The sequence below is a fragment of the Betta splendens genome, chromosome 13 (assembly GCF_900634795.4).
Source record: "Betta splendens chromosome 13, fBetSpl5.4, whole genome shotgun sequence".
Lineage (NCBI taxonomy): Eukaryota > Metazoa > Chordata > Actinopteri > Anabantiformes > Osphronemidae > Betta > Betta splendens.
The window spans coordinates 17,794,466-17,814,011 of NC_040893.2; the positions used below are offsets into that span (position 1 = coordinate 17,794,466).

General features: G+C 47.2%; 1 protein-coding gene across 5 annotated transcripts in view; it reads right to left on the reverse strand.

The window, feature by feature from the left end:
* Positions 1-19,546, reverse strand: part of cadm2b (cell adhesion molecule 2b) — a 91,085-nt gene that overhangs the window by 16,555 nt on the left and 54,984 nt on the right. For 4 of the 5 annotated variants that reach the window (XM_029170880.3, XM_029170884.3, XM_029170881.3 and 1 more), the window contains exons 2-3: positions 14,888-14,914; positions 3,957-4,106 (exon numbers count right to left, since the gene is read on the reverse strand). In XM_029170880.3, coding sequence (XP_029026713.1) covers positions 3,957-4,106; positions 14,888-14,914 — 177 coding nt within the window. The remainder of the gene's footprint in view (positions 1-3,956; positions 4,107-14,887; positions 14,915-19,546) is intronic. The other variant, XM_029170882.3, reaches the window with a different exon arrangement.

The following is a 19,546-nucleotide window of genomic DNA, read 5'->3' on the forward strand; positions in this document are numbered from 1 at the left end:
CATGAGCGTGCAGCGTGGCACAGAGCTTAGCAGAACAAACACAAGAGCAGCTCTTCACATTAGTGGTAATAGGCGGCCGTATAGAGCGGTAATGGTGCCTTCACAGTCAAGCTGGAGGTAACCCAAACACTTTAAAGCCCATTTGTTCCTAAAGGACGTTCTTCACTGCAGCCAAGAGATCCTGATCCTAAAGAAAAATAGTGTACATTATTATTATTATTATTATTATTATTATTATTATTATTATTATTATTATTATTATTATTATTATTATTATTATTATTATTATTATTACCGGTCATGGTCAGAGCTGTGCTTGGTGCCGAACCTACTGACGTGGATCAAGCTCACCATCAAACGTGTGTTTACCAGAATGGACGTTTAAATGTGCTTTCATTGGTTCTCACTCCAGTAATTGCATCCTTGGTAATTATCCTTCATTCTCTGCAGCTAATGAATGTTTTAACGCTCACATTAGGGCATTCATTTGGCACATAACAGCATTTTGATTACTACAAGCCAATTAAGATCAATTTTGCTTTGTGACCTTTATGATCCAAGCTGAATGCCCCAATTAAATGTCATGAATGATGAACCGCAGACTTCTGAGAGATGGGACTGCGATAAGGAAGAAGTGATGTACAATTCGCCACAGCGGGCCGACGCGTGCTGTATGGCTCCATATCTCCACTACGAGCACGTGCTGCAGATCAAATGAGCAATTTGTTATCTGCCTTTGACTCGCAACCTGCAGTGGCTTCCCATTAATTGCATTATTTATATTCACCGTATCTGACAAAAGATTCCGCTTCCATCATGCATGCCTGCAGGAGCGTCATTAACATTCACCACAGCGTCGCTACTTAGGTTTTATCCTTTTCCCACAGAAGCGAAAAGTGAAGTAAATCATAATGAAGACAGCAAAGGACAGCAATAGTCTCATTTGTCCTTTTCAGCAATAATAACTCACAACCCTGACAACGTATAAGAGGGATAATTCTACCAGAGACATATGGTCCAAATCAATTTCTTCATCGTGGCTCCGTGCTACAAAGACGCCGCCTTCACCAGGCGCTGCTAATTGGTCCAACGCATGAATGATGCGCTGGCCCCGTTACTGAGACAATCTCTCGGTGTCGTCCCAGGTCTGTGTCAGTAGCGCGTAGAACGCACATGTTGGTCTTGCCACTGTGTAGTCTGAAGCCTCTGAGGTGGCAACAATCAACCAAGACTCTGATATACATAATGGATGAGGAGGCCTGTGCCAAGGAGCCAGCTGGCATAATAGAAGAGGAGGCTGTGTTTGGCTTTAGACAAATATGCAGAGACAGTCCAACCCTTATGGATTGGCTCTGGGAACACAGCAAGGTTAAGACTCTGTGGGAAAAGGTTTACTGAGCCTCTTACGAGACGGAATGAGACCGAGGCGCTTCTCCACCGCCATACGTGAAGCTACTGAGCCGTCGTCTGCCCGCTGTCGCTCATTATTATTACTGCTGTGTAGACAAGTGGCTGGTGCCGCTTCATGTTCCTACTTACCTGAAGCAGAGAGAATGCTGGAGTCTCATGACATAACATTATATCAGAAAAAAACCCATCTTTTGTCATTCTCGTCTGGGCTTTTCTATCAGCAGGCCGCTCATGTATATAAATAGTGTTAGATTCAATAGATAAACTTTATTCGCACTGTTTTACTGGAGCAGATCTGTGGGTTTCGACGCCTTTGAATGTCTGCAAAGACACAAAGTCCCTTTTCTCCTTGGCTGTAATAGCTACTCTTTGGGGCTTTTTTCATTTTTTTCCTCATTCTTTGTCAGACCTGAATTAAAATGGAGCAAATTATAGTTGGGGCAAGGATCAGATTTTGTCTCACTTCACCCAGCAGCTGTCAAACTCAATTGATATAATATGGAACTTTATTATTTTTTTTGTTTCTTTTTACTCCACTATAGCTGCTCAAAAGGATTTAAAAGGTCATTTTAATACTCCGCCTCCTCCTTCGCCATTTATATCAAGCTAAAAACACATCCAGACGGATGCCCTTATCTGTAATACGGAGCTTGAGGAAAATAGTGAGCATAGATTTCAAAAAAATGCCTCACAGTGTTTTGTCTAATTTAAGACAGCACAGCAGATGTATTTTTATCGCCGCCGCTTGTGCCTGCGTTGAGAATTGAGAATCACACATGAAAGCTGTAAAAGCTGAATTTCCTTTGGATTACACACACACACACACACACACACACACACACACGCAACCCAATGACAAACCGCCTTTGTTAAAGCGAGTGGCTCAAACTTGCATGTGCCTCAAATGCCAACATATGGACACCCAGGAGGACGGGAGCAAGCGAAGACGTGGAGGAGAGAGAGGATGAAGAGAGAGGAAAAACACAGCTAAACAAATGAACACCTAGAGCAGGAAATTCACCCGGCCGCCGTCCGGCGCTCAGCCGGCCTGCAGTTCAGTGTTGGGCCGAAGCTAGTATGAGGTTGAATGTAACATTTGTCATTGGCGCCTACAAGAAAGCTCAACAAACGGGAGAAGGACAGTCGCAGCCCTCTGCCAAGCAATTAACTGGTGATTTGGCACAGCAGAGACTTCTTCCCAGGTGTCCCACCCTCTCCCTCGCATGGAGCCGCGTTGCTCCACGCCTCCCGCTCCTCCCGACGGCCTCACAGGCATCGCATTAGTTGTGCCAATAAAGCTTTTCATTTGGCTGCTTAAAAGGAGATGGAGAGGAAGTGTTCCCACACTTAGCCCTGGCAACCTCTGCCGAGTGGCCTGCATTCATGTTGCCATCCGCATCGCTCAGGAACAGGATTCTGTCATATGAATGAGTGGCCAACGAGGGCAGAGCGCTCTAAACGCGAGCGCTGTTTGAGCTCGGAGCGGCAGCATTTACAAGTGTCTGCAGATTATGGCTTTGTGCTCGCAGGAGATATGAGGGAGATATGTGAACAAAACAGTTAACTGGCTGAAGGAACCACATAAATGATTCATCGCGTGTTACATCCTTTCAATGTACAAAGAGGTGAAGACGGGTTCGATCGAATCTGGTGAAATATGAAACGAATGTGGTGAAAATAACAATAAAAATAGGTTTTTGGCTGAATGAACTGCGCTTGAATTCAAATCCTTTGGGCACATTCACACCATTCGAGTATCTATTTAAGATTCAGTTAACTTCCATTTAATTGTATTTGGAAGTAATTTCATCTAATAAAACACCTCAGACCTCATTACTAAATCCAATCACTTGCAAGGCAGAAAGTATTTCTTCAAACCAGACCGCGACTCTCATTTTGCCGGTTCACTGTGGCGTCTCTCTCGCTCGCTCGCTCCCATCAATTGTTATTCAAAGGGAAAGTTCATCTTCAATCACAAACCAATGATATTGTATTAGCAGCTACAGCATAAATGAAACGGGTAATATGCTGCAGGAACACTGAGAGATGAACACCCTCAACCCCTCACAAGACCGGCCCACTGCTCCACTCCCTTTCACCCCAACTCCAATTTATCAACCCCGCACTTTTGTCACCTTTAAATTGGATTTGGCTGGTGAGAGCACATTATAATTCATTCCGGCTCGGGTCTCGTTTCACAAGGTTGCAACAGTGCGCTTCCTTTTCCAGAGTGACATCCAAACAGCAACACAAATGTAGGGCAGCTAATATGCTAATTAAGGCCAATCATTGCACAATCCACAGGCTGTAAACAACACAGTGAGTGCTGCGTGATTACAAAAAGTCCAATTCAGAAACAGCCTATTTTTGTTTTGTTTGTGCAAACGGAGACATAAATTCATTAGGAGTGAGCCAGTGTGAGCTCAGACAGGGGCAGTTTAGAGCATCACAAAAAGAAAGGTACAGATGTAGTAATCTGTCACAGACATCTTCATCATAGCTCATCATTTAATCATTGAAGCCATTATCCTGCGTTTAATACTCACCCTTCTTGTCTCCGAAGAACAGGGTCTGTTGTGCAGGGTTTGACCACTGGAGGGAAGTGTTATCATTGTAATCCACGCGACAGGTCATGTTGGCGGCGCCCCCCTCCACCACCGTCACATTCTGAGTTATGGGGAACTGACCTTGGCTACCTGTGGGATCACAAGACAGTCGGAGGTCACGGCCGTGCGTGAACGGAGCCGCGCGGTGAACGGCATCAATGCACCGCTCAGAGTCGACACATTTCAAAGCGGACGGCGTCGCATTAATGTCCTCATTACGGACGGCATAACGGGAGCCCGGTCAACGGGCTCCAGCCTTTGGCAGCTGCTGGACATAAAAAAAACATTGTGTTGTTGGGAGGAAACAATGGTCGGTTTCAGTCTCCTTCCTTGCAGCCTATTGCAGGGCCCTAATTGGTAGCATGGCCTAATTAGAGGTAGTCATGTTCTGCTGTAGAGCCTAGAACTGCAGCTGGGTGGTAAATTGACACATAATCCCAGACACTGTGGGCCTTCGATCCGAGCAACTGCCTTGCCCTGAAACAGGCGCTCGTCACAGTGTGTAGAAGACATCCAAATGAGGTCTAATCACCCAGCCTTGCTGGATTTTACCTTCTTATTCCACATTTGTACTCGTCGTCTCGGCAAAGTCCCCTAATTACATTGGAGAAGCATTTCTATCCTCCCTGCGCTTTATTGAACTCTGCCAAGCTCTGGAAACAGATGTCTAAAACCAATACTCCTCTGTGAGGAACAGTGAGAACATGAGCATAGGCTAATAGGAGTGTGCCCAGACCGGGGAGAACAACAGGTGAACGGGGCGACCCAGGCTCACGGCGGCTGTAGGCGCCGCTCGCTGTCCGCGGCCTAATCTCTGCGCACGTCTTCTCCCGATTCCACGCGTCAGCTTCGCTGTGCACTCGTGACGGGCCTGAATGCGAAGGTGACATTGTCTGTGCATCTCCCAGGTTCAGGTCACCGCAGGGAGCAGCTGCCTGCCTCATTAGTCTGGCTCACTCGGGGGAGCAGAGAAAGCTGGGACAGCCAAAGGTCCGTGGCCCTTCTTTGACCTCATTGTCCTGATGGAGACCATCATCAGCCAGAGGTGAAGGTGAGGCTGCCTATAAATAGCAACCGCAGCGAGGCTCAGTGCGGGGAGAACAATGCGTTTGTTTACCTACTGTACGCGTCGCACCCCGTCGCACAACATCACATCAACCAACACGCAATTATTTCATCATGTCATCATCACAATGAATCATGTGCAGTTGGATGGATGTCACCAACCAGTGCATGCGTGTCACCCTGGGAGGGAAACGGGTGCAGATGCATTGTGTGTGTGGGGCCGTGTGGAGGTGTTGTTGTCAGCTGCTGCACAGCTTTTTAACATCACCACAGCATCGTTGCTGTCGGTCTCCCCTGTTGACTCGTCACTGAAACGCTATAGGAAAATAGAAGCCACGCATTAGTGGGTGTGAGTCTCAGTTGCGGCGGCGCGGAGGCGTGATTGACTGAATGAGAACCTGTTCCTGGAGTTTTTTAATTATGCCTACAAGGCCGGTGAAGTCGGCGCAACAGGAGCGCTTGCAAAGAAGTGTCAGCGAAGGTTTCAGCTCGTGGCTGCACCGAATGCATTCATGAGATTCCACTGTCTAGTACAGACTGTGGCAAACACGCTCCTCTCTGTGGAAACATAATCCCCGGCACCTTCAGCCGCGGAGCGCGTTTCATTTTGTAGACGGCGATAGGAGGCTTTACGTCTGCATATCAGAGGGGAAACCACTGAAGCACAAACGCTTCCAGCGCTGCGCGGGTGACCCTTGACCCCGACCAGAGGCGCGGAGGTGCAGGTGACACAAGGTGTGGCAGCAAACCTGACTTCTGGATTCAAATCGCACGGATCTGGTAATTAAATGCAAGTTAAAATCCTCCTTTTGCTTAATTTGAGCCGATCATCACGGTCATCATCTCCTACAGTTTATCCAACCACAGTAAATAATACTGCACAACTACATTTGTGTATTTGGTCGCTACAGTGTCTCTGTTGTCTCGCACAAAAGGCCAATTAGCTTCGTTGTAACCGCTAATTTCATGAAGCTCATAAAATTTGGTGACCCCATAATCCCAGCGTTCCTCAGGCCGGCTTTAACCTGAGCAGAGGTCTAATTAGTCACAACAAGTGAAAATACCCGCGTGGGTGTGCGAGGTCTTTAACAGCCGGCTCCTCTGTTGTTGAATGATATCACCCCATTACTGCATGAACTGTGGCATAATCTGCTTTAATTGCGAGATGCAATGCGGAGAACGGTGCAGAGCAGCGCAGAGCGCGATGCAGCTGATTCAAACGAAGCAGAGACGCGAGGCTCACGTTCCTCATCGTCCATATTCTTCGTGGGACCAGGCCACGTTTCGCTACCACTGTCTCACTGATCTAAAAACACAAACAGGGCCGTGGCTGTGTTTTCCCACAGAAGTGAAGCCGGTGAAAGGGAACAAACAGTTCTGCGAGAGGTAATGGAGGTATGAAGGTTGTCTGCTCCACTGATGATGCAGGACGACTCAGCCAAGTGCAGTGATGAAATGATGACTGCAGCTCCACTTTTCAAGATGCCTTCAGGGGGAAAAGTCCATCCCTAAACACAAAGCCCATCAACTCCACAGGCTGAACGACTTCAGTCCTGGGCCTTTCCTTTTCCAGTGCTTCAGATGTGTTATAGTGAATAAGAGAGAGTTACTTTTTATGAGTCAAGGCCAACAGAGGGTTGACAACTTGCCCATATTTACAGTAGACAGCGTGCAACCCTGTGCGCCGAGCGACCCGAGACATCTTGATGAAAGTATCTGGCGCCCTCTGAAACATGAATACCATTAGCGTCTCCTCCTTTAATCTGGGCATATCAAGAGGCGCTATAGTCTAAGGAAGCAGTGATATGTGAGAAGGCACATGGGTGCTACTCCCCCTCCCCCGTTCCAATCCAGCCTCCCTCCCTTGGAAGGGGGGATGTGAGGATCAAGAATATGAAATCATCCACGAAACATGAACTCATTTTTAAACTGAGCGTTTTACTCAATCAATAAAGACCCCCCCCTTTTTTTTAGTTTGTGGGTTCGTTCTTCTAATCAAAACCGCTCCAACACCAGTGTGCTTATGGGCCCAGCTCTTAAACCTGTAATTGGTCCCCTGGCTGTGCTCTCCCCTCTCACAATGTTTTTTTATGACAGTCACATGGATGTGTGAGCTGCTGGGCTGCAGCTAAGAACCCACTCCAGTCAGAGCTGGAACTGGCAATATCACCTTGAGCTGGGAGATTATGGTCCACATTAAGGTGGGCCACCAGCGCCCCCTTCATCAGTCACAGTGTCAGCACCCAGCAGATTAGTCAAGTTGTTTGCTGTGCGGCGCGGCCACAATGCTGCTGACACATCTCTGCACCGTGACATTAACTTATACAGAATCAAGTGACGCCGCCTCATGAATCAAATATTTACCCGCGTAGCTAAAATTCGGTGGAAATACGAAGACGGAGGCCGGACGGCGTCTGTGCTGTAAATACAAATCGCGGATTTCTGAGCGCAACCACAAAGACAGATAGGAGGCAGAACGCGGGGCGCACGTAGACGTCTGCTCTGGAGTGCTTTGCATTTCAGCGTGGGACGAGGTCTGTGCAGCAGGTGCGGAGTATATATATGAATACAGATGTTGGGAACGACTGCATGGCTGCTGAGTGCACATTAATGACAAACTATTTCATTTCATTTCAAGCAGCCTCTTCTCATGCTGTTATCAGGATGCAGCACAGATCGTAGCCAGATGGAACCTGAGTCTGACAATATTAGAAGCCAAGAATATGATACTTAGGTTATTGATTGTGAGTCTTGCGGTCGGGTGGATATGTAGAAAATGCGAATGAGGAGGATGGAAATCTTTACGACTGTAGTTAAAGGAAGGATAAAGGGAGGTAGTTGATGAATGTGGGGGCTTTGCCGCTATCGATCACTGTGGAAATCTCCTTTTTCTCTGTTTCTTCCAAAAAAATATCACAGCAAGTTGGGAAACGGGCTCCGAGGGGTCGATCGTCCGACGACGGGGTTGCATACGTAATTCTCAGCGACTTGCCCATTAACCACTGATCCGGGGCGTAAGGTGAGAAATACGAGGGACATCTCTGTTGAAGAGAACAGAGAGTTAGTGGAGGAAGAATGAGCCATACCACTGCAAAACCCTTTCAGTTTCAGCTGACTGCACCAAATAATGGAAAGCAGCGCTTTGATGAATGGCTGGTGAGCAGTCAAGCACGCCGCTGCAGAATAAACTGTAAACTACAGGCAGGATGAAAAGAAAACAAATAAGTCAGAAAATAGCTCCTGAAATAGGCGAGGCCTCCGTACATTACACAATAATAACAATTATTAATTCTCATACGAAATAAATTCCAGGCAGTTAATCAAACCAAGAATTCACCTCCGGTGCTTGATTTTACAAGGGCTCCTTTGCAAACAGAGATGTTGGAGGTGCTGAGCTCCGCTCCGCATGCTAATGAGTGATGGCAACTTTCTGAAGCGACTGCCAATTACACGACGCCGTTTAATTTAACGTGTCTCCACAAGTCACGCGCTTTATGTTCATACAGCGAAACGCTGAGCGTCTGAAATGGGTTTGTTGATGTTGTTGTAAGCGTTATTTAGACAAAACAATACAAATGCATACATGTTATAGAAAAGCTCTGTTTTTTCATATGGAGGCTTCAATCTCAATTGTGTCAAGTGAACAGATTCATACATACATCATAAACACATCAAATGTGCTATATGACAGACAATGTACTCGAGGACATAATTAATCACTGCAATTACTACGACTTGACAAAATTGTAATTACTTGGCCAGCTCTAAACTGCGTGGCCTATTTGACGGCATGCAGCGAGAGGAGGAAGTTGAACATCCGCAGTATATAAATATTCCGCTTAATTAAAAGCCGAGGCCTCTCGCGGTGCATTCTTTGGTGGAGACATAATGGAGCTCGCTGCCTCCCATGTGAGACACATACAAACACTTTCTGTTCCAGCTCAGTGTGAAGTTCTGTGAACGCGTGACTTACATTTTTCCCCCAACTTCCAACTCCAGACTTGTTGTTAAGCCCTTTTTATTTGTGCGGAGAGATGAATAGATTAATAGGCACCTCGTGACACCCGCTGTAGCTCCAGTATCGCGCCAGGCTGCAAGACTTTGTTGTGAACTTAAAGAACTGGAGGGAGAAATACCTGCACATACGTTTCCTGCTACAGAGTAATTTCACTTCTCGTGACCTGGAGGCTTTTTACTGTGTGATCTACTTCTGTGGAAATAACTCACTTGACAAATCTGAACATGAAGTTGCCATGTACTGAAAGATATTATCACTAAATAAAAATTATCTCATCTTATCTTATAGTGTTATGTTCCTCTTTATTAGTGTTACGCCATCTTTGTTTTGGCAAGAATCAATGAAGGAGCCACTGCGGTGACGCTTTCTTATTTTCTACTGATTTTATTGATATCCTTTATGGCCTGTCGAGGCTCTGCCCTCAGCTACGTCTCTGACCTCTTGGCCTCTCATGAGTCAGAGTGCTGCTTCGGCACCACCGGCAGGCCTCCTGGCTCTTTGCTAAGTCCAGGCCCAAGATGAAAGATGACTGGGCTTCACTGTCAGGACGCCGAGGCTGTGAAATGTCCTGCCAGACAAGCTCAGACTGCCAAGTAAGTCCAGAACCCGGTCCGAGTGAGGAAAAAGTTCAGGTTTGTTTTTATTGATCATGTTTAACTTCTAACAGAAGAAACAGTGGCTGGTGAATAATCCAGACTTCTTGTTACTTGTAGTTCTAGCGGAGCAATTCATGCAGTACATCACATTTTATATATACGCCGGGATGAACAGCATGAGACTTTCCGCCAAACAGCAGAGCTGTCAACGAATAATGTCTGCAATGCATCAATTCAAAAACACAACCGGACAAATTCGAATCAATGCAGTCGGCGCCGATATCGACATTACTTTCAGAATATCCGGACGGGACGTGACGCGGCGGAGGTGCCGGGTTAACCAACACATGCGACGGATGGAAAACATCGCTTTGCAGCTCACCGCTCGGAAAACGTTCCAGGACGGGTAATAACAGTCGCATTACGAGGGGAGGGAGACGGCGGGAGACCGGAGCAAGCCGCTTCATAGCACCCTCGGTAATCTGCAGTAATGAAACCTCTTTGAGTTTAGTGCAAAGCCTGGTTAAAATAAGTGTCTCATAATAGAGCCACTGTAGCGCCGTATTCCCTGGACTGTAGATCTGATCTCTGTCAGCCCAACGGCTTCAGAACTGTATAATGAGAGCAGCTATATATATACATTGAGTTGCTGCTGATGATCAGGTGAATCTGGAACCACGTTGCCCTCGTGCAGTACCTGTATGTGCTCCATGCACACGTTAGCATTTCCTTTTTTCCCTTTTTGTTGTTTGCGGCATCACTAGCTCACCTGAACATGTCACACGCTATGACGTCGTTAGGTGGAAGAGATGCAGCCTGCATTAATACGCCACTGCTTCTTTGATCAACGCGATCACTTAGTGGAGAAACGTGGATCATAAGGCGCCGACGGATGCGAGCGGCCACAGATCCAGACTGCGTTCAGCCGCAATCGTCTCGGTTTATGCTACTTCAAAGACCACTAAGAGCGCTGGCTGTCGCAGGTTTGTGTGAGTGTCTGAACAGATTGGGGCTGTGATTTGTGTGATTCCACTTCTTTAGAAATGTTCGCCCTCCAGAGACCTGCAGCGATTCATAGCGAGGTGAGGACAATCTGTGGACCGTCCAGATATCAGGCAAAAGAATTTAATCAAATATTGATTAAAAGCGAGCGGGTCTCCAGCCCAAACTCGACGCAGCAGCTCGGAAAGCCCCGTAATCAGGCTGTCCAGATAATGGCTGCCTGTCACATGATTCCTCACAGTGGTATTGATATCATCGCTTAGCATAGCAGTTATGTGGTGTTCCTGCCAAACGAACAACACACCTCGCTGAAAGGGAGACAAGTGGATGAGATTAACGCCGATCCTTCGATGAAGAAGCACGGAAAATAAACAAACGCCGGCCACTTAGGCCACAGTTGAGACAATCTACTCAAACAGTCGCTCTTCACATTTGCTGTAGGAACGTAGCAAAAAGTTCTGTGCACATTAATATTCCGCACTGTACCTTGCTCCGACGCCCGCTTTGAAGCATCTCATGTAAACAACATGTTCCATTCACTGGAGTCCAAATACCACCACTTCTGAAATTCCAGGCTAGTCGGTGCGAGCGTTCCCCGGAATGCTAATGCACGCGAGCTGCGTGCGCTAAAGGCCCGGCGCCATTTTAAGCAGGTCGGAGGCTGCAGCCGCTCTGTTAGCAGCTGGTGCCACATGCATGTCACAGTACAGGTAAAGGTTGAGCAGAGACGCAATATGAATAACATCAGAGTATAATATACTGATCAAATACAAGGGGAAATACAGGAACTGCTTCCAAGGTGAGTTGTTACTGCAATAGAAGTGACAGGCTGCTTTAATGTAATGCCGCCATGTCTGATTGTTTTCACCTACGCCGACCTTTTCAGAACAAAGTAAAAACACGGGCAAACACGCTTCTTGTAATGTATTTCTCTAATGAATGAAAGGCCCCTATGCGACACCTGAAGCAATCTGTTCCTCTGACAGTGTAATTTAAACCCTATAGGTCCGGCGCCGGCGCCGGCGGAGGCGCTGCTCGTGTTTACGGCGGCGCCGCCGATCGGAGGCGCTCAATAAGCGGCGCTCATTTGAAAAGCCATCAGCCGCCGTGATTGGGAGATTTAAGGAACTATTTAAGAGCAGCAGCTAATTAGCGCTAAATCCAGATCTGATCCATTAACTGAAGCTAATCTGTAAATTACCTGTCCAAAGTGATGCATGTTTGAGAGGCGCTCACCGGCCGCTTTCAGCGTCGTCAGCTTTAGATACTGACACAATTTAAAATCAACAGGGGGCATTTGAAGTCTTTCCATGTGGCCCTCCCAACATGCAACTCATCCAGTCATAGAAAATCCATATGTAATTATGGTAAAAGCAAAGGCTGTGATTACTTTTGCCCAGATTAGTAATGTACTCCATGCCACTCTCTTTCGCAGCCTATTTGCATCTGGAAATAAAGTAGAAATGCAAAGCGGATAGAGGACACAATATATGTGCAAAACGGCTTCAGCTGCGCCTTCTTTCTCCACCGCTGTTTTAATTCCAGGTGCAAATAGCTTCTGGGTGGTTTTTGCCGGATCAAATGCAGTTTAAAATTTTCTGGCAATAAATGAGTTTGTGGAGAAGCTTTGTGAATTGGTGGAGGAGGACGCGCTAAACTATACGCATCCTTTATCTGCCGCCGGATTAGAGCAACGCTGGCAAACGCTGCACAGAAGATCAGAGAGAGGAGCACAATGCGCGCGAGGCTCCACCGTGACCCGGCAACACTCGACAACCGAGCATCGGCTCCGCACTGGATTCACGCTCGGCGCAGACGGCGGATCTTAAATGATGCAGTCAGCTGATTGAGCTGTTACGGAGCCCGTTGAAGCCTGTTACAAGGCAGATAAGCAGGATGGAGAGAGCTGTCTGTCAGCTTTAGCCCCATCAGAAAGGACACCGGTGCCTGTTACTGAGTAGCACCTGGGTAAAAGTGAACCTCCCTCCACTCAGAGGTGGTGCGATGCGCAGTCGTCCCCTGTGATTTGCCTCAGCGGGAGAGCGAAGGGGGAAGTTAGGGGTGGTCAATCCAAAGAACTGGCAATAAATATCTCTGCTGGGGAAACTCTTAGCAGCTTTTTTTGGGCGAAGTAAAAAAAAAAAAGGAGAGGAAAGTGGAAATGCATCAACTTCTAAAAGTGGGTCAAAATGCTGAACTATCTCCAGGTGAAAACGTGAAATGGTTCACCTGGTTTCAGCCTGAACAGGTACGTCAGATTAATGCTTCAGTCTGAGTCTGGGGCTCGTGTCCACGCCGGGCAAACAGAGCCGGTCCCACTGTATTTTCTGACAGTGTGAAGCTCACAAAAGGGACAAGTGCTGCAAAATGAAATCAGCCCAAGCCTGGAGGGCTGTTAACACACTGACCACTGTTTGAGTCGGTAGTGGAGGAGCCGAGAGGAGGGAAAAAATCAAAATGGCTCTAAAAATATCCATTACAAACACTGTTGTGTGAGATCTGCATGCGTTCATCTTCCACCTCCACAGAGCCAAGTGAATATTATGTTTTGAAATCAGCTGCTCTTCCACTGGAGTTGGACACACCCACACAAAACAAACACAACTGGAAAAAAATCTCACTTTTATCTTCATTTATAGGTTTTACATCATTATTGACAGTTGCCTCGTGACTTCCAAATAAAAAAATTAGTTTGGGATGCTCAGTAAACTCTCCCTCATGAAGCAGTTCACCCTCCATTTATTTTTTATAGTGTCCACACGTCAATAAATAATTGTCCTTCTCTGCACAGGCTCTAGTCAAAGCATTGCTTCAAATGCCAAGATACATCCTCAGAGAGCAAATAAATCTATTCACAAGGTCCTGGTAAATAAACCAAGGGGGACGTTTTGCACTATAATGACAACTGCCAGGATGATCTTTTATCCCGGCTGCTTTCTCTCCCCACAGTTGCTCCATAAATTACAAAGCAATTATTAGCATGCAGCGGCAACGCTGACAAAATCCATTAATCAATATTCGACTGATACATGTGGTTATATTCATTATCTTCATCATTATTAATAAAAATTATTAAATGTAATTAGAGTGCTCAAAGTGCTGTTGAAAGAGGCTTCCTCATATTGAACTAGATTCCAGAGGTACAGCTGCTGAATGTGTATCTTGCGTTAATTAAAAAGTAGCCCCCTAATTACTGAAGTAATTAGAAAAGACCGCATTTTCAAAAATGGGGGAGAAAGAAGAGATAAATGCCCGGCATTCATTTAAAGGCACTGAATACGTGGGTTTAACTTGCGGCCAGGAAACACAAATAACATGAATTAACATGAGTAAACAAGAACGCGTAAATAGTGTAAATAATGCACAACGGCATTATTCACTGTAAAACACAGGTATGAGAAGAGCAGCTGCAGCACCATTTCTCACAGCAAATCCATATTTTCACAGAATCTCCCCGTAAGAGTGGTGCCAAATAGCCATGCGGGTGAAATTACTGCCATATTTATGGTGACTAGAATAGCATCAGCATTAGGCGGCACCAGCGCCACTGCATCCAATGCCAGAGGAGCGAAGGGGAAGGAAATAAGGGGAGGTTGTGACACCAGGTTTCACCCATCAAAGGTAGACATCTTTTATGGATGAGCAGCTAAACACGGCGGCTGCTGGATTTGAGGGCTCAGCGCATAATGAATGGGAAAACGAGACGTTATTAGGCAACAGATCGGAATCAATGGTAAGAAACACAGACAAAGCACAGACTGGTGAAGGGCAGGGCGAGGAGGCCTCCCGCTCGAATTCACGGCACATTTGGGGGAATCTGGGTGGGGACCGTGAATTCCAAGCAGCCTCCTCCTCCTCCATCCACCGCCGCCGCGTCCTTGAACTGGGAACAACCCCCAGCTGCTCCAGTGGAGCTGCACGGCGGCCAAATGGAGGCAAAGCATGACTGCGCGAGGCGGTCAGCTCCCCGGTGTGTTCATGCGAATCCACACACGTGTGGAGCAGGTTGTGTTCACACAAAGCACACGGGAAACTTAAATTGGATACGAAAAGGTTAAAAGAAAGCTTCGCAACAAGCAGTGTATATTAATACAGGCTCTTGGGAAGATAAAAGGGCAATCCAAACATTGTTTATTGCGAAGTGTGTACAACATAAATCATGTAGCAAGAAAATGGAGGCAGTAACTCACCTTTCCCTTTGCTTTTTGTCGCAGCCACTGATAGCATGAGGGGGTAAAGCAAGGAAACAGCAGGTTAGACAGGCAGGATGGAAGAGTAACACTGATAGCGCGCTTATTACCGGCTCGATCCGCTGTGACAGCGAGTAAACGACCCGACGGCGTAAATGTCGCGCCGCCGCCGCCGACACGAAATACAGCATCGCAAAAAGGACAAAGGCGTCATCGGTTCCTGTTTGGTGCCGGTTTCTCTGCTGTGGTCAAACGTGAAGCTGAGCGCGTGGTTCGTTTACTGCTCCTCCCGGCAGGAAGACGCAAGAAGCTTTTGTCTTCTATAAAACTACACCAGACATGATGTGGCCTAAAGATCGTCTGTTTAAATATAATAATTCAAACCGTTAGGAGCTGGAGGTCAGGGCAACGTGGAGGACGGGTGAACAAGCTGCTCGCTTGGGTTTGTTTGTTTCCAGAGGCTTTGCGACAGGTGTAATAAGGACAGAGCATATACACATTAACACAGACAGACTTTAAAGGTCTCTTCATGCGAAAACTGCCAAGTCAGCACTGATCCGAATAACAAACGTGCATGATGAGCCACCACGGATGTGCTACGACTGAACCTCTGCAGCCTTTTTTTCCAACCGCCTCCACGAGGCCAGTCGAGCACATGCCACATAACGCGCTGCTTCTACAGGCAGATGCGGTCTTCAATAGGAATTGTGATCATCGGGTCCTTACGAGAGCGGAATGCAGCCTTGTGAATTCTTAACTTCAAAATAGGTCAGTGTTCATTTGAAGTCGGCAGAAAGGACAAAACGCTGGTGTGTAAAAGCAGGTCGTCTCCGGGCTCTAATCTGATGAGAGGCTGGGAAGTCCACACAAACAGTCCATGTCATTCCGCTATCTGACGGGAAATTCATTGTTTTTGACACTCATTAATCTTCCCGCACACTTCCAAGCCGGCGCCTCTTTCTATTTTCTCCTTATGTGGAAGTTATTAATCTCTGACTCCCTCTAAATTTAATAGTGTTGACAAAGTCAGACACCATGATAAGATTCTCCTTGCTGTGAACTGGAAATGTTTGCAAGCGCATGGCGAGCATATCAATATAGTCTATCTCAAAGTATGGGCTTATGTTTGACATTCCTAAGAGGACTTTCACTGAAAATCAATAACGGGGTGCACACAACAGCACAAATGTCAATGTGTTTAACACACACACAGCCCGCCATTAAATGCATGAGTGCACGGATTAAATCCAACACTGCATTACACCGAGCGGCCGCGGCGCCAGGAGCGCGTTGATGTGAGCGGCGAAACCCGATCGACAGGCGTCCGAGCACGCGGTGCGAGCGTCGGCCGCTAACGAGGAAACCGACGGGCGCTTCCAGTGATGTGTCGGCCATATTTTATGTATTTAATGTGAACTCATGACCTGCTTTGCACCTTTGGCTCCTCTCACCCGTCGCCGCAGGAAGCAGCATCCGTCTGAACCTCACGCACTGAAGCAGCATCTCAGCGAGTCCTTAGCAGTTGTGTAGTAAATGAAACTGCAGCCGTTTCACAGGAGTAAAATCACTGACATGAATTCAGCTCTTTTGCTTTGGACGTGTAGGAGTAGCTAATTAACACTCCTGAACACACGCTTCACTGTAGGTTGTTTAGTGAACAATTAGCGCTAAATGCTAAATAAATCCTCATTAGAGGATTCATAACAAAGGATTTAACAAGGCGTCACTGTAGGTTATGACCACTAAGTCAAGGGCGCTGACTTGATATTTCAGTTGTATTTCCAGCACCTATTAATGATTATTAGTTCCGGTTTGTTGATATTTAGCTTTTTCTTCCTGCACTATAAGATTCTTATGATTTGAAACAGCCCGTTTTGAACCAAAGCTGATAATCTTAATGACCGGCCAAAGCGAACAAGGCTCTCGCCCCAAATGTACTGGCAAGAACAAAACAATAAAACAGATAATAGCATGTCAATGACAATGAGATAAGAAAGCGAGAAGAATAAGAAAAACACGAGGAGGCAGAAAGATGGGACTGGGGCCAGTTTGGCCGGCGGCGGCGTAGATTCGGAGTCGATTGGCTCGTCAGCTGCTTCAGCATCTGGCCAGTCTGGGAGTGCAACAAGATGAAGCCCGTTGTTTTTGTGCGGGGCTCATTTGTGAAGTGGGGACGCAGGTCTGTAACAAAGCAACGGTCGCCGTCCCCGCGGTGATTAGTTTAAGCGACCGCCCAGAGCGCCGGCCGCTGTTCCTCCGCTGGCATCAGAGGGGTCACCGCCCCCTCGGTCCCCACAGCCCCCGGGACCCAGTCGCTGTAAGTGACCTTTGACAGGGAAGAGCTTCATCATATTTCTGCTCACACACACACACACACACACACACACACACACACACACACACACACACACACACACACACACACACACACACAGCAGCTGTGCATGTTGGTGGTCGTCAAACAGCAGCGGTGGGGAGCTGGAGCGCCGGTTGGACCCAAACACAGATCCCGAGCGTGTGAATCATGCGGTTTGCTCTGTGTTGTCGTCGCTGCTTTGACGCTTGTTGTGCTTTTACGTCTTTTACATATAATCAGTTACACTCCAGGCAGACGGATGCCTGAGTGTAATTGCTGCTTTTAATTCATTGAATGGTCAATTAATAAAACAATCAATAGCAAATTATTATCCAAAATTTGAGCATCTTGTTAAAAGTAACTAACAAACTAATAAATAAACAAACACCTGAACAAATAAATGTCATTTGTTCTTTAAATTATGAATCCAGTTCCTTAAAGTTCAGCAGCTGTGAAATATATTCATCTGTGTCCGTGGTGGTGTTAATTGGATTAGTGTTGAGGGTGAACCACCAGAAGTGGGCAGCGCCTCCAGCTTCTTTACAGTGATAACAGTGGATGAATTACGAGATTAAAAGCGCCGGCTGGTCCACGAACAGCAGCGGCCGCCTTCCCCCTTCAGCTGGCGCAGGCACAATTTAAACACACTCCTGGAGCCCCGTGAAAGGTGGAATTACAGGCGCACATATTGTGGCTGCTGACAACGCCCCAGACCAATTCCTCCTTCAATTTTCTCATCTTGTTTCCACTGCGTTTCAATCGGGGGCGCTTCGTGTAAGGAAAGCGTGCGAAAGTGTCCCTCCAGTTAGAGCAACACTAACGCGGGAGGTGAGCTGCTGCTGCAATTGAGAAAACTTGATTTCACACAGCGGTCTCGGGGTGTCGCCCGCGTGTGGCGCTGATGAATACGAGCCGCTCATCTTTTCAGGTCCCATCGGTGCAGGCGCGCAGTCCTTCACCAGTGAAACCAATAAAGGAGCAGAGCAGAAGTTTGCTTTTCCTATTTTCTCCCACTTGTTTTCTGGCATCGAGCCTGCACGACTTCATAGAAGCCACTGTTTATTAGTGACTTTCAAAATCTGTGTGTCAAAGGTCAGATCCAAACCTCAGGACTTGATCTACATGTTGGTTTGGTTGATTATTTCAGGCCATAACTTCTCCTGCTCCCCGGTCTATTTTAGTTCTACCTCTCTCTGTGCGACAATTCTCATGTTGAAAACAACCAAGGGAGCTCTTCACATGTGGAAATAAGGAGGTCGGAAGGAATTCCCACATCTTTGTCTTTGCCCTATTTTAGTCAGTGAGGACTGACTGGACCTCCTCGCGTTTGCTGCTGTCTGTTTAACTCTTTGCCCTCTGTTTAAGTCACGAGCACAGCTTTGCCGTAGTTGCTTGGACGCAGCCGTTCATCAGGCCGGGAGAACCAGAATCTGGACACAGATTGACGCCGGGACGAGGCCCGGCATTTGTCACCACGGGCCGGACCGCGGCGCCGGTTGCCTGTTTTCTCCGGCACCGTTCCGTCCACAGCCACCTTGAACTTTACCACGGCGCTTAAATCAAACCTTTGTTTTGGCTCCAGGCGCAACCTGGGAGATTTAGCATTTCTGCGGCCCATTTAAAACAAAATTGCTTTTGTGACAGACGTTGTAATAAGATGTCTTCACGGCACCAGCATGAAAAATTCAGCCTTGAAATTTAGTATTAAAAGACGGCGTGTCACGCGGCCGGGTGGAGGCGTGACTGTACTCCTGCAGCACCGGCCGCCTGCAGCAGCTACCACGCAGCATTACCCGCCTCGCGCTGCCCCAGATGTGCGTTTGCGGCGCCACAGGTGCACAAAAGCGTGTCACGAGGACACAATTCAGTCCAGCCGAGCGGCGTTTGATGCAAACTGAGATGTTTCAAAGTAATTTCAGAGTGTCCATCTCGACTCCCGCTTTACTAGAAATCACATTTCCTTGTGTTACAGGAAATTGCTTGACATTATGTGGCTGCACCGATGCCTCGCAGAAGCCCCGCGCATGCAGATGAGGGTCTCTGCTGAAGGCAACGCAGGACTCAAACCTCCCAAGTCTTTATCTGCCAGCCCCCAGGAAAAGAGCAGGTCTGCACGCGCACGGCTCCCTCCCCCCCGACTTCACTCTGTCAGGGGCCGTATCTTCAGGGAGCACAGAGAATAAACCCCAACTTCATAATCAGCGAGGACAAAAACGCTGGCGGAGGACTTTACAATGAGAAATACCTGCATGTTGTACTGTAGGTTCCCTTCAGTGCAGCTGATGTAAACACAGGTTAAAGCT